The sequence below is a fragment of the Salvelinus fontinalis genome, chromosome 36, assembly GCF_029448725.1.
Source record: "Salvelinus fontinalis isolate EN_2023a chromosome 36, ASM2944872v1, whole genome shotgun sequence".
Classification (NCBI taxonomy): domain Eukaryota; kingdom Metazoa; phylum Chordata; class Actinopteri; order Salmoniformes; family Salmonidae; genus Salvelinus; species Salvelinus fontinalis.
Genome location: NC_074700.1, coordinates 6973526 through 6990085, shown reverse-complemented (window position 1 = coordinate 6990085; position 16560 = coordinate 6973526). Strand labels below are relative to the sequence as shown.

General features: G+C 42.4%; 1 protein-coding gene across 1 annotated transcript; it reads left to right on the top strand.

Moving 5' to 3' along the window:
• Positions 1 to 208: 208 nt before the first annotated feature.
• LOC129835112 (5-hydroxytryptamine receptor 3A-like) lies at positions 209 to 9365 on the top strand. Its single transcript, XM_055900501.1, has 9 exons — positions 209 to 467; positions 674 to 837; positions 2058 to 2102; positions 3471 to 3580; positions 4572 to 4744; positions 4899 to 5056; positions 5167 to 5377; positions 8174 to 8332; positions 8491 to 9365. The coding sequence occupies exons 1-9, from the start codon at positions 320 to 322 to the stop codon at positions 8766 to 8768; spliced, it is 1446 nt and encodes a 481-aa protein (XP_055756476.1). The 5' UTR covers positions 209 to 319; the 3' UTR covers positions 8769 to 9365.
• The last annotated feature ends 7195 nt before the right edge of the window (positions 9366 to 16560 follow it).

Genomic DNA, 16560 nt, shown 5'->3' with positions numbered 1-16560 from the left:
TTATACATTTAGGACATTTTGTCTGCGATCTATGGGTTAGTAAACTTCTCTGTAATACAATTTTCTAAAGCACATATTCTTCTCTCTTATATCAAACCACAAACGCAGTGGTGTTAAACATGAGGTGAGATGAGGCTACTGACCACAAGCTGCTCATCTCAGCTCTAGGTTAGGAGCAGACACTCACCATCAGTCCACTGAATCCAATCTTTGTCGTTCAGTACTGGAGCTTTACCCCTAGGCAATAGGCGGAACTACACATTTTAACGAGAATGGATATTGTTTTATTACTCTGTTCCCCTGACAAAAGTAATGAAAAATGATGGTGTTGACTGAGTCATGCGCACTAGCAATACACTCACACACAAATAAAAAACGCAGCCCTGCCACTTGGACACCACTCTGTGAGCCTGCACACACAGCAATGATGATCGCTCTGTGGCTTCTGTATTCACTGGCTCTGATGGGTGAGTTCTCAAGGTGGTTCAATTAGCCATTTTCCGCATGATGAGTAACCTTGCTTGAGACCTGTAGACATAGCTCCCAGAGCTAATGCCTTGCACAGTCGTGAGTTGCACAGTCTACACTTGGTTGATGAGAGGAAGTTAACCTGTCCTGTTTGCCATTATTATGGTACCAGCATAATGTCTAATATGGGACCTCATCTCCTTAGCAGGTGGCGTCTCAAGTATGAGCAATTGTTCCTATCATCGTCTTCTAGATCACCTGGGTCTGTCACAGAAAAGTGAGAGTTTATCAAATGTGCGGCCGGTGTGGAACTGGACAACACCTACGCCGGTTATGGTGGACACTTATCTATATGGTATTTTGGATGTGGTAAGTATTTTTAGCTCCCTGTAGTTTACAGATTCAGATCGAACTTTCAATACTGTCTGTTGTTTGATATTCCTTGTGGATTGATCACTGACTGATACATTCCTGCATCCTTTGTCCTGTATGTTAATAAACATCTAAAGTCCCCTGTTTAGGGGACCTGCATGGTTCTGGTACCAGTTCAGACCAACATTTTTGCTTATAAATCGATCTGTGGACAACGTAGACCGAAAATGGCTTGCATTGAGCGGGAGCCCTGGATCTATATAATTTTTGCCTATGTGAAGTAGGATGTGAAATCTGAAACCACTTGAAGCTGGGATGTCCCTCCTACCATTTCATTCGCTCTTCCGACTGTCCATCAACTCCTAGCCGAACCTCGTGTCACAGCCACTGACAAAGCACATGCCTGCAATCCTTACATCGTAGCGCAGCAGAAGAGAGTGGTTTCATCACTGTAGCACATTTGGTGATCAATTTATAGTCATTCATTTAAAACAATTCACAGATTTTAAACAAAAAACACTTTCTGCTTGTCATGGACAATATATTTGAGATGAAAGGCGAGTTCCTAATGAGTTCAGGAAGCCAAGATAGAGCTCTGTGAGACATTCACAGCGATGGGGGCAAACATTTTGATCAAGAGACCTTTAGAAAATATGCACATTTTCTCTAACACTAAATATACAAATATGTATTTTACAGTTATAAGGAAGGTGAAATCTTATAGTTAGCCCTTTTGTAATTTTATCACACTATATTTAGAAAGCATATGTCATTTTGAGCCTTATTCATACAGTTTTGTTGAATAGGAAATACATCATATAAAATATTTCAAATTTTTATCATATTTGTACTGTGTACTTGAGCTTGTGTCCTCAAAAGTGACTACACCTCAGCAATATATAACTATTTTTACCAGATAGGTGAGATTGTAACCTTTCTTCGAGTATGCAGCATTACTAGTTATTGTTTATAGCTCTCTCATGATAAATTATTACTTTTGGGGATTCCATGGATTACATTTTTGATTACATTTAGTTACATTTAACTGGTTGTCCTGTATGTTAAAGTGACTAGTACTAAACTGATTTCAGCACTTTGTAATACAGTGCACTGAATGATATCTGTGTAAGTAAATACACAATATGTACTGCATGCACTACCACACACTCCATCCAGTGTTGTCTCTGTGACATCCTTTCATTTCGGATTGTTTGCAGAATGAGAAGTCCCAAACCTTCACCTCCCATGTGATGATCTCAATGGTAAGTACATTTAATCATGTTTTTTTTTGAACAGGTGTTTGAGTTGTGTGGTTGCAATATTAACAGTCTCTGCTATATCTTGGCATGCATCATTCAAGAATCAAGACTATATTTCAATTGTTTGCAGTGCAACGGACATACAATGCAAAATGTCTCAGGAAAGACTGTATGGATTGGCAATACACAGTATAGAAAACAGGCTGGCCCGCAACTAAGACCCTACAAGCCGTGGACACAAATTTGCACACAAAAAAAAGGAGGATTTCAGAAAAAAATGTATAAATAGCACCTAAATAGCAGCTAAAGACAGTATATACTGTAGCTATTGATAGTACACTGCATAATGAAACAATCTCTAGTAAGCTAGTGTTTTGAGGGTGGACTGACTGTATTATTTGGCATTAATAGACTGTTTTTTACAAACAAAACTTTTTATCCAAGCTGGGAGAAAGCGCGAGGACGGCTCATGTAATGCAGGTTCAGATAACCTATACAGGACAGCTACCAAATCCATTGGTAGCTGATTGTCAAATTAATGTTCGATACAAAATAATAATAATCTGCAATGTTTGAATTCCCAACTTTAATTACTCAAAAAGTAAATCCATTATTGCCATCAGCCAGCGGTCTAAAAATGCAACATTGTGACACAGTGTATAGCTTCTTGAAATGTTAGGCTTAACCTGAGAAAATTGCGACCAAACAGACCTACTAATCAACATTTATCCATTAGCTAAAGCAAAGCCCTGGCACCATAGAAAGCCTATCATCGATTCGATAGGCATGTAGCTGCATAGACATGTTGCAACTTCAGCACCATGGACAGCGATCTACTTTGAGTGTCTGTCTGGATGACACATTCGATTATTATTATTTTTATTTTGGGGGGGGGGGGGGGGGGGGGTTGCACAATAACTATTTTTAACATAGAGTTGTATGGTTTGTTTAACTTTGCGATCATTGGTTTTTGTTTGGAATAGATTTTAAAGTGGAAAATATGAGCCTCAGCGTAATTCCTCTCCATGGAATTGCCCAGTAACTATAGATTATATTGGTATAACGTCAATCCATCTCTAAAAGGCTGTGAATGTCTTCATCTCAATTGACCTCTTGCTCTCCTCATATTTGATAGTGAATACTCAACCTGCCTAATCAGACACAAGAACCATTCATCATCGATATGAATGTCATTGGTTCCTCATGACTCAATTACACTCTTGACCAATAACACCATCCATTCACTGCAGTGTTGTATCATGTTTTAATAGAAACACATAGGTTTAGTTTTGACCTTGGTCTGTAATGACTCAAAAATAGATTGTGGTTTTATTCACCCATGAGCCTCTTCACTCCCATGTCTTTTTACAGGGCTGGGAGAATGAACTGATATCGTGGGAACCCAATGACTGGTGTGGGATTGAGAGCGTAGCAGTTCCCAGAGACATGCTGTGGATACCAGATGTAATGATCTTAGAGGAGTGAGTACCATTCATCAAAGGGATGTTGAAATTATTGAAATCATTTGCACATGCTTACAATGCCATGATGTAAAAAGTAATCGAAGTGTAGAGTACTCTAGTGAATGTCAATGTCGATGATGGTGCATGTTTGACAAGAGGTTCAATAACACATCCAAAACAACATTAGCATTGGGTGTGAGAACCCCATTTTTCTGTGTGTGTTTAGCACACTGTTTTAGGGACAATATATACCATAGATTACAGGTACTTTTATGAAAAGGCTGTTTTCACTCCTAGTAATTAGAACGGATGTGTTTCCTACTGGAATCTGCTCTCTTCATAAGCATCTTAAAAACAGTAAATATGTCTCATTGTCATTTCAGTCCATACATATCTGGAGTGTCCTATGACTACATCGAGTCGCTATCAGACGATACTTGTAAAAATGTCAATTGTTAAACCCTTACTGTGTACCTATGTTTGTCCTGTGTAACTGTGGTCTTTTCTTTGTTTCCTGAAATCCATCATTTTTCATTAAACTTTAATCGTAGGCTGAGATTCAATTGATTGCACATGGGCATTTGCACTGAGTCGCCATCTTAGAGCAACAGAAAGGAGAAAGATGATTGTATTTGATGAGTTATATTAAAAAGTATGGATTTCAGCAAACAAAGAAAGGACCACAGTATCGACTGATAGCAACTCAATGTAGCCGGTGGTACACTCCGCCGACACCCATCGCAACTCAACTCCATAGAGATGTATACTGCATATGGACAGAGTTGGGTTTACTCAGCTAGGGAGAGCAACGCCTTGTTTGCTTTTAATGAAAAACACAATGGGCCTGACCTGCAGTCTGATATCTAATGCCAAGTGAAGTTAAACTAAATCTGTTGCTCCGTGATGTAATGTTAGCAAAGAAATCATTATTTAATGACAGTATGTCTCTTTAAAATAAGTCAACTCTAACTGTAGCTGAATACTGATACACTGTTGTCTGCACCCTCAGCATTTCTGATACAGGCAGTATCACATTGAGCCCCTACACAGAGGTGGCCCACTCTGGCATGGCCTATGTGACAGAAAGCCGCCGGTTGACCACCACCTGCAAGATGAATCTTTTTAAGTTTCCCTTTGACACCCAGAACTGCAGCATTACCTTTATTTCCTTTATGCTTAAAGGTACACACACACACACACACACACACACACACACACACACACACACACACACACACACACACACACACACACACACACACACACACACACACACACACACACACACACACACACACAAGGTGTAATAGATTTTCTTTCATCTTTTTACTGATAGGTATAAAGTTGGGGCCCTTCTCCAACAGCATTATCATGAGCCAATTTTCCGAGAAGGTCATGGTTACATTGGGGGAATGGGACTTCCTGGGCATTAGGTTGTCCATGGAAAAGCTCATCTACGACAACAACATTGTTTGGGACAAGCTGGTCTACAAGGTATGCAAATCAGAGAGAGCAAGAACTTGAACAGGAATGTGTTCTCTCATGGTATTTGATCATTCTCAAAAAACAATGTTAAGTCCAGTAAGTTACTATTTCCCTCACAGATCAGCATACGAAGAAGACCTCTTTTATATGTGATCAACCTCCTACTACCACTCTTATTTTTCCTCATCCTGGACTTGGCCTCCTTTTTCATTGATGAGGCCAAGGGGGAAAAGCTGGGCTACAAAGTGACCATACTCTTGTCCATCTCTGTCTTACTGCTGATTCTCAATGACATCCTGCCTTCCACAGCAGATGACCTGCCACTCATAGGTAATAATATTAACTACCAATCATACCATGTCAAATCTCAATCCATATCTACCTCTCCAAATCAAATCAAAGTTTATTTGTCACGTGCGCGAATACAACAGATGTAGACCTTACAGGGAAATGCTTACTTACAGGCTCTAACCAACAGCGCAAAGGTATTATGTGAACAATAGGTAAGTAAAGAACTAAAAACAACAGTAAAAAGACAGTAGCAAGGCTATATACAGTAGTGAGGCTATAAAAGTAGCGAGGCTACATACAGACACCGGTTAGTCGGGCTGACTGAGGTAGTATGTACATGCAGATATAGTTAAAGTGACTATGCATATATGATAAACAGAGAGTAGCAGTAGCGTAAAAGAGGAGGTTGGCGGGTGGTGGGTGGCGGGACACAATGCAGATGACTCGGTTAGCCAATGTGCGGGGGCACTGGTTGGTCTGGCCAATTGAGGTAGTATGTACATGAATGTATAGTTGAAGTGACTATGCATATATGATAAACAGAGTAGCAGCAGCGTAAAAGAGGGGTGGGGGGGAGGCACACAATGCAAATAGTCCGGGTAACCATTTGATTACCTGTTCAGGAGTCTTATGGCTTGGGGGTAAAAACTGTTGAGAATCCTTTTTGTCCTAGACTCGGCACTCCGGTACCGCTTGCCATGCGGTAGTAGCGAGAACAGTCTATGACTGGGGTGGCTGGGGTCTTTGACAATTTTTAGGGTCTTCCTCTGACACCGCCTGGTGTAGAGGTCCAGGATGGCAGGAAGCTTATCCCCAGTGATGTACTGGGCCGTATGCACTACCCTCTGTAGTGCCTTGCGGTCGGAGGCAGAGCAATTGCTGTACCAGGCAGTGATGCAAGCAGTCAAGATGCTCTTGATGTTGCAGCTGTAGAACCTTTTGAGGATCTGAGGACCCATGCCAAATCTTTTTAGTTTTCTGAGGGGAAATAGGCTTTGTCGTACCCTATTCACAACTGTCTTGGTGTGTTTGGACCGTTCTAGTTTGTTGGTGATGTGGACACCAAGGAACTTGAAGCTCTCAACCTGCTCCACTACAGCCCCATCAATGAAATGGGGGCGTGCTCGGTCCTCCTTTTCCTGTAGTCCACAATCATCTCCTTAGTCTTGGTTACGTTGAGGGATAGGTTATTCTGGCACCATCCGGCCAGGTCTCTGACCTTCTCCCTATAGGCTGTCTCGTCGTTGTCGGTGATCAGGCCTACCACTGTTGTGTCGTCTGCAAACTTAATGATGGTGTTGGAGTCGTGTCTGGCCATGCAGTCGTGGGTGAACATGGAGTACAGGAGGGGACTGAGCACGCACCCCTGGGGGGTACCTGTGTTGAGGATCAGCGCGGGAGATGTGTTGCTACCTACCCTCACCACCTGGGGGGCGGCCCGTCAGGAAGTCCAGGATCCAGTTGCAGAGTGAAGTGTTTAGTCCCAGGATCCTTAGCTTAGTGATGAGCTTTGAGGGTACTATGGTGTTGAACACTGAGCTGTAGTCAATAAATAGCATTCTCACATAGGTGTTCATTTTGTCCAGGTGGGACAGGGCAGTGTGGAGTGCAATAGAGATTGCATAATGTGTTTGGGCGGTATGCAAATTGGAGTGGGTCTAGGGTTTCTGGGATAATGGTGTTGATGTGAGCCATTACCAGCCTATCAAAGCACTTCATAGCTATGGACGTGAGTGCTATGGGTCTGTAATTTAATCAGGTTGCCTTCATGTTCTTGGGCACAGGGACCATTGTGGTCTGCGTGAAACATGTTGGTATTACAGACTCAATCAGGGACATGTTGAAAATGTCAGTGAAGACACTTGCCAGTTGGTCAGCACAGCCCGGAGCATACGTCCCTGTAATCCGTCTGGCCCTGCGGCCTTGTGAATGTTGACCTGTTTAAAGGTCTTACTCACGTCGGCTACGGAGAGCGTGATCACACAGTCGTCCGGAACAGCTGATGCTCTCCTGCATGCCCCAGTGTTGCTTGCCTCGAAGCGAGCATAGAAGTGATTTAGCTCATCTGGTAGGCTCATGTCACTGGGCAGCTCGCGGCTGTGCTTCCCTTTGTAGTCTGTAATAGTTTGCAAGCCCTGCCACATAAGACGAGCGTCGGAGCCGGTGTAGTACGATTCAGTCTTAGCCCTGTATTGACGCTTTGCCTGTTTGATGGTTCGTCGGAGGGCATAGCAGGATTTCTATAAGCTTCCGGGTTAGAGTCCCGCACCTTGAAAGCGGCAGCTCTACCCTTTAGCTCAGTGTGAATGTTGCCTGTAATCCATGGCTTCTGGTTGGGGTATGTCTCTACAGTCACTGTGGGAACAATGTCCATGATGCACTTATTGATAAAGCCAGTGACTGATGTGGTGTACTCCTCAATGCCATCGGAAGAATCCCGGATCATGTTCCAGTCTGTGATAGCACAACAGTGGACAGTGACAAATAGATGCTAGCTAGGCTAAAACAGTTTTGCAAGGCTAATGTTTTCTAATTAACTTTTTGATTATGGCTAAGCTGTTAGCACTTCATGTTATTTTGTACCGTAAATGGTCAAGTCTGGTCATCTGGGGCCACAGTTGACATTTGGTTGATAAAAAGAACATGTCAAGCAGTTACGTGATTATAGGAACACATCTCTATCAGTTTATGATAACATAAGCCTGCTGTGCACAGTATCATGTAACACTGTTAAACACAAGCCCACATTAAACATGCACTTTTGTTATTAAGGATAGGAAATGTACAATGTGAAGTCTTCATCTCCTCTTCACATCATTTGTCCTCCATCTCCAGCTCTTTACTGCATTGTAGTCTTTGCCCTCACGGGCCTCAGTCTCCTGGAGACCATGCTGGTGAGCTTCCTGATTGATATGGACAGCAGGGTTGATCACGACATCCAGACCTCTTCTAAGACCTTTGGGGAGACTCCGGAAGAGACCGACTGCCAAAGAGGTGAAATCTCTTGTTCTTTTGTCATCCTCATAAGAGTGATCATTCTTGGGTAAACGCCACGTTGATTCTAGGAGGGGAGGAAGGGGATTGTTCATGATACTCAAGATCTTTCCTTATGTTTCTAATACTTGCTACAAAACCTCTAATTTTCTTCCTAGAGTCTCAGAGAGATGCTGAGATCAGCCTGGTGAAGGTTGAGGACATTCCAAACAAGGAACTAAATGGAGACTGGCTGAGCAACCCCCGCCTACTGCAGCGGATCCTAGAGGTGCGGAACATACGGCAGAAATGGTTTTTTGCTAGCGTGAGATGTGACAAGAAAAAGCCTGGGCACTGGGAGAGAGTGGGCCGACAAATTGACCAGGCTTACTTTTGCCTTTATCTCATCACCACCATTGGTTTTCTGGTATTCACTTATCATCAGTGGCTTCATTAGTTTTGCACTTTATAAGGTGTGTGTAGATCATACAGTACGTATGTCTTGGCGCTCTAGGCCCCTTGTGTTTTTATTTATTTCACCTTTATTTAACCAGGTATGCAAGTTGAGAACAAGTTCTCATTTACAATTGCGACCTGGCCAAGATAAAGCAAAGCAGTTCGACACATACAACAACACAGAGTTACACATGGAGTAAAACTAACATACAGTCAATAATACAGTAGAAAAATAAGTCTATATACAATGTGAGCAAGTGAGGTGAAGGCAAAATATAGGCTATCTGCCATATTCTAGAATATATATTTAGCTATACTCACATACCTTGTGTTTGACCTTACATTTTTAAGTTACTTGACCCGTGTGATCTTCTTCTTCTTTCAAATTGGTTGTACATGGTGTCTGTATCTGTAGAGTTGTCCTTCATGATATTACTTTGTGGTTGAGTTTACAGATAGTAAATAAACTGCTAGTTTGCTTTACTCATGTGTTTACTGTCCTTCATAACAAAAATAAATCCCCCCAAACCAAAGTAGTACTTAACATATACTTTTTCCCATGATATAAAGAAAACAACCTTTATTCTACATTTAGGACATTTTGTCTGCAATCTATGGTAAACCTATCTGTAATACAATTTTTTAAAGCACATTCTTCTGTTTATGAATAAATATTCAGAACACTATAAAAAAATTCAGTGTTTCTTTTATCCTTTCGTAAAATACACATTTTCATTAAATATTTGCTAGAATGTGTATCTTTACATGCTTTATAATAGATGCAACATTATTATAATGTGCGTGTGTGTCTCGGTGTGTAAGCATTTGTTTGAGTTCAAACCACAAACTCATCAGTGGTGTTAAAGGGTGTATATGAAACAAGGGGTCATGGAGAAGGAAACCCTTCACTTGGTACCATAGTATTGTTTTTCAGTCTATTTATGAACATATTATCGCAAAAAAAAGTACCAATATTAATTTTAAACAAACGGTTTGTGAAGTGCTTTTGAAAGTTCTGGATGTTTGGCGTTCTGAAACAATGGAATTTGACGTCAGTAGGGGAACCAGTCAAGCAACTGCAGCATACAAGCTCTGGAGCAATGTGCTATAGAGAGAGCCTTCTATCAGTGGAGATCAAAGGTGAGACAGATGTCATTTTTTATCACTTACCTTAACATGTACACTGAGTGTACAAAACATTAGGAACAGCTGCTCTTTCCATGACAGACTGACCAGGTGAAAGCTATGATCCCTTATTGATGTCAATCCCCTTCAGTCAGTGTTGATGAAGGGGAGAAGACAGTTTAAAGAAGGATTTTTAAGCCTTGAGACAATTAAGACATGGATTGTGTATGTGTGCCATTCAGAGGGTGAATGGGCATGATACAAGATTTAAGGGGCTTTAAAACGGGGTATGGTAGTAGGTGCCAGGCACACCGGTTTGAGTGTGTCAAGAACTGCAACGCTGCTGGGTTTTTCACACTCAACAGTTTCCTGTGTGTTCCAAGAATGGTCCACCACTTAAAGGTTATTCAGCCATCTTGACACTACTGTGGGAAGCATTGGAGTCAACATGGGCCAGTATTCCTGTGGAACGCTTTCGACACCTTGTAGAATCCATGACCTGACGAATTGAGGCAGTTCTGGGGGCAAAAGGGGGTGCAACTCAATATTAGGAAGGTGCTCCTAATGTGTACACTCAGTGTATATTTAAGCAATAATGCACAAGGGGGTGTGTTATATGGCCAATATACCACGGCTAAGGGCTGTTCTTAGGCGCGATGCCTTATTGCCATTATAAACTGGTTACTAATGTAATTAGAGCAGTAACAAGAAATGTTTTGTCATACCCATGGTATACGGTCTGATATACCACAGCTGTCAGCCAATCAGCATTCAGGGCCCGAACCACCCAGTGTATATTTAAATCTGTACAGTATATGGAAACACTAACACAATAGAGTGGGATATCCCCTGGAAGAGTGTGTAGAAGGCTTTAATACTGAGAGGTACGCAATTTACAGATTTTGTTTTGTGTTCGCTGCTGGCATCTGAACTGATCCAGAAACTTGATAACAAAAAGAAGCCCTACCCTGAGAACATGTTGGGTTTGCTACGCTTCATACACAACCTCCATGAGCACTAGTAAGACACATGTTTTTCCCAGTACTAAAAGTTGTCCCTCTCTTACCGTTGAAGGAGGCTTAGTGTTTCTTTCTCCTTCTGCAGTGCTGAGGATACAGGTGTTGACCTGATGATGACCTTCCCTGATCTCCTCCAGGCTGGTCTCAGACTAGAGATAACATGGTACTCAAATTAGTATAATATTTTACGATTGGTATGGTTACATAAGATATAAGGTTATTTAAGGCAAAAAATGACAGGAGTGAGATTGGTCAGGGTGGATGGGTAAGTGTATAACGCAAATGTCTTGTAACCCAAAGGTTGCGTTGTCACGTTCCTGACCTGTTTTCTCTTGTTTTGTATGTGTTTATTGGTCAGGGCATGAGCTGGGTGGGCATTTCTATGTGTTGTGTTTCTATGTTGGGTTAAAGGGTTAATTGACCTTGTATGGCTCTCAATCAGAGACAGGTGTTTTCGTTTTCCTCTGATTGAGAGACATACATAGGGAGGTTGTTTCTCACTGTTTGTTTGTGGGTGATTGTCGTCCGTGTCTGTGCACCACACGGGACTGTTTTGGCTGTTCATTGTTTGATGTAGTCTGTTCCTGTCCGTGAGTTCTACGTGTAGTTATGTAAGTTCATGTTCAGGTTTCGTCTACGTCGTTTTCTTATTTTGTAATTTTCCAAGTGTTTTCGTATTCGTCTTTGTATTTCAAATAAATTCATTTATGTCTACTTACCTCGCTGCGTATTGGTCCACCGATCCTTCTCTCCTCTCCTCGTCCGAGGAAGAGGAAGACGACAGCCGTTACATGCGTATTCAAATCTCATCACGGACAACTTTAGCATTTTTGCCACTTTGCAACTACTTAGCATGTTAGCTAACCCTTCCCCTAACCATAATACTTTGACCTAACTCCTAACCTTAACCCCTAGTGCTAGCTAATGTTAGCCACAACAAATTGGAATTCGTAACATATACACTACCAGTCAAACGTTTTAGAACACCTACTCATTTTTCTTGATTGTAGAATAGCACATATTGAATCATGTAGTAACCAACAAATTGTTAAACAAATCAAAATATATTTTAGATTTGAGATTCTTCAAATAGCCACCCTTTACCTTGATGAGAGCTTTACAAACTCTTGGAATTCTCTCAACCAGCTTCATGAGGTAGTCACCTGGAATGCATTTCAATTAACAGGTGTGCCTTGTTAAAAGTTAATTTGTGGAGTTTGAGCCAATCAGTTGTGTTGTGACAAGGTAGGGGGATATACAGAAGATATCCCTATTAAGTAAAAGACTAAGACCATATTATGGCAAGAACAGCTCAAATAAACAAAGAGAAACAACAGTCCATTACTTTAACACCTTGCCCAAACCGGCTGCGCGCGTGCGCTATCGTGCAGAAATGTATTTTGCCCCCCCCCACACCAAACGTGATCACGACACGCAGATTAAAATATCTAAAACAAACTCTGAACCAATGACATTAATTTGGGGACAGGTCGAAAAGCATTAAACATGTATGGTAATTTAGCTAGTTAGCTTGCTCTTGCTAGCTAACGTTAATTTGTCCTATTTAGCTAGCTTGCTGTTGCTAGCTAATTTGTCCTGGGATATAAACATTGAGTTGTTATTTTACCTGAAATGCACAAGGATCTCTACTCCGACAATTAATCCACACATAAAACGGCCAACCGAATCGTTTCTAGTCATCTCTACTCCGACAATTAATCCACACATAAAACGGCCAACCGAATCGTTCCTAGTCATCTCTCCTCCTTCCAGGCTTTTTCATTGTTTAAATTATATGGTGATCGCATCTAAACTTTCATTGTATTACCATTGTATTATTTTTATCACCCACGTGGGTATAACCAATGAGGAGATGGCACGTGGGTACCTGCTTCTATAAACCAATGAGGAGATGGCACGTGGGTACCTGCTTCTATAAACCAATGAGGAGATGGGAGAGGCAGGACTTGCAGTGCGATCTGCGTCAGAAATAGGAACGACATCTATTTTAGCCCTTGGTGTCGCAGACACTCTTTGGCGCGCGCAAGCAGTGTGGATGCAATAATTGAATAACATGGGTTTCTAAATGTATTTTGCGATGCTCGCGCACGCGATGTGTCCGGTCTGGTCAGCATGTTAGACATGAAGGTCAGTCAATACAGAACATTTCAAGAACTTTGAAAGTTTCTTCAAGTGCAGTCGCAAAAACCATCAAGCGATATGATGAAACTGGCTCTCACGAGGACCGCCACAGGAATGGGAGACCCAGAGTTACCTCTGCTGCAGAGGATAAGTTAATTAGAGTTACCAGCCTCAGAAATTGCAGCCCAAATAAATGCTTTACAGAGTTCAAGTAACAGACACATCTCAACATCAACTATTCAGAGGAGACTGTGTGAATCAGGCCTTCATGGTCGAATTAATGCAAAGAAACCACTAAAGGACACCATTAAGAAGAAGAGACTTGCTCGGGCCAAAAAACACGAACAATGAATCGGTGGAAATTTGTCCTTTGGTCTGGTGTCCAAATTGGAGATTTTTGGTTCTAACTGTTGTTTCTTTGTGAGACGCGGTGTGGGTGAGCGGATGATCTCCGCATGTGTATTTCCCACCGTGAGGCATGGAGGAGGAGGTGTTATGTTGTGGGGGTGCTTTGCTAGTGATACTGTGATTTATTTAGAATTCAAGGCACATTTAACCAGCATGGCTACCACCCCATTCTGCAGTGATACGCCATCCAATCTGGTTTGGGCTTAGTGGGACTATCATTTGTTTTTCAACAGGACAATGACCCAACACACCTCCAGGCTGTGTAAGGGCTATTTTACCAAGAAGGAGAGTGATGGAGTGCTGCATCAGATGACCTGGCCTCCACAGTCCCCCGACCTCAACCAAATTGAGATGGTTTGGGATGAGTTGGACGAAGGAAAAGCAGTGAAGGAAAAGCAGCCAACAAGTGCTCAGCATATGTGTGAACTGATGGACATCCACAAATTAATACAGATCGTACGAAACTTAACATATCACACTAAATGGAGTGTCACAGATTTACGTACAGAATAATACGAAATGCTCTGAGACTACGTTGTCTTTTCTGATGCGTCTATATGTTTACCAAGAAACAGGGCTGCAATTCAAGGTCAGATTTTTTTTAATGAACTATTGTCGTACTTTTGACTTTGTAAGTAGAGCCAGTGATCTGTCTGAAGGACATGTTATGCTATATTTTCGCTGATAGAGTTAATATCCATATGATTTTTAGAAATCAAATATCTTACATGGTAAATCCTATCTATCATGGGAGTTCATATAAAATACTGTATGATTTTGTTTGGCATTTGAATGTAATCCTCATTAGGCTATTGTTAATTTGTTTCAGTTTACTTATGATAGCAATGAGTTTGATATGATAGCGATGACTTTATTGTTCATACAGTTCATACTCAATCATGAGCTCAATACGGAAGTGGTCTGAAGCAGATGCTAAACTACAGGACTGTTACACTAGCACAGACTGGAATATGTTCAGGGATTCATCCAATGGCATTGACGAGTTTACCACATCAGTCACCAGCTTCATTAATAAGTGAATCGACAACGTCCCCACAGTGACCGTACGTATATATCCAAATCCATATCCATATCCAAGAAGCCATGGATTATAGGTAGCATCCACACTGAGATAAAGGCTACAGCTGCCGTTTTCAAGGAGGGGAACACTAATCCGGACGCTTATAAGAAATTCCCGCTACGCCCTTCGACGATCCATCAAACAGGCAAAGCATCAGTAAAGGACCAAGTTCAAATCCTACTACACCGGCTCGGACGCTCGTCAGAAATGGCAGGGCTTGCAAACTATCACGGATTACAAAGGGAAACCCAGCCGATAGCTGTCGAGTGACGTGAACCTACCAGACAAGCTAAATGCCTTCTATGCTCGCTTCGAAGCTAGCAAAAACAGCATGAGAAGACCAGCTGTTCCGTACGACTGTCTGATCACGCTCGCCGTAGTTGATGTGAGTAAGACCTTTAAACAGGTTAACATTCACAAGGCCGCAGGGCCAGAAGGATTACCAGGATGCGTACTCGGAGCATGCGCTGACTAGCTGACAAGTGTCTTCACTGACATTTTCAACCTCTCTCTCTGAGCCAGTCTGTAATGTCTACATGTTTCAACCAGACCACCATAGTCCCTCTACTCAAGAACACCAAGGTAACCTGTCTAAATGAATATCACCCCGTAGCACCCATATCTGTAGACATGAAATGTTTTGAAAGGCTGGTCATGGCTCACATCAACACCATCATGCTAGACACCCTGGACCCACCCCAATTCGCCCAACAGATCCACAGATGACACAGTCTCTACTGCACTCCACACTGCCCTTTCCCATCTGGACAAAAGGAACACCTACGTGAGAATGCTGTTCATTGACTACAGCTCAGCGTTCAACATCATTCTGCCCTCAAAACTCATCAATAAGCTAAGGACCCTGCGACTAAACACCTCCCTAAGCATCTGGATCCTGGACTTCCTGACAGGTCGCCCCCAGGTGGTAAGGGTAGGCAGCAACACATCCGCCACGCTGACCTTCAACACGTGGGAGGGGTGTGTGCCTAGTCCCCTCCTATACTCCCTGTTCACCCACGACTGCGTGGCCACGCATGACTCCAATACTATCATTAAATTTGCAGACATCACAGCGGTGGTAGGCCTGATCACAGACAACGATGAGACAGCCTACAGGGAGGAGGTCAGAGACCTGGCAGTGTGGTACCAGGCAATGTTCCCTCAATTTTTGGGGGGCATTGAGCAAATTAAGTCTGCTGAGCGCAAACTTGAACGTTGTGAAAATTCTGTGCAACTTCAAGGGCACGTTTACTGTGAACACTGAGGCTGTACCCACTTTAAGTTACAGTTTTAATAGTGGCCATGTAGGCTACTGTGGCTATTTGATCATAATGTAGGCCTTCCAGAGTGGCCTACCATAAAAAAGAATGGAGGAAATGCATCTCATAACTGTCACGACTGTCACCGAAGGTGGCTCCCCTTCCCGTTCGCGTGGCGCTCGGCGGTCGTCGTCACCGGTCTACTAGCTGCCACCGATCCCTTTTCCCCTTTTCGTTTTGTTTGGTCTAATTGGTTTCACCTGTTCCTTGTTTGGGGTTTTGAGTGGGGTATTTAAGTTCAGTTGGCCCGCCTGTGTTCGTTTGCTGTTTTTGGGCTTGTTTGCTGTTTTTGGTTAAGGAGTGTCCTTTCGTTTATTTCCGCTGTACAGCGTGTGTACCGGTGTTGTACATTTTGGAGTGTTTTACGCCTGTGTTCGGCGTTACCCTCTTTTTGTTCGCTGTGATTGTTCCGGAATAAATGTTTTTTTCCGAATCCTCTGCTCTCTGCGCCTGACTCCACACCCATCACTCTTCGAAGCCTGACAATAACATTTTTTATTTTTCTATCATTAAGCCTACAGTAGCAGCCAATGTGTGGTGTTCAATGTATGCCTATATTTCAATGAGACTCCTAAAGACAAGGAGGTGACTAAAAATGTTGACAAACTGAATTGGTCCACCCACACAGACAGCGTTGTGAAGAAGGTGCAGCAGCGCCTCTTCAACCTCAGGAGGCTGAAGAAATTCGGCTTGTCACGA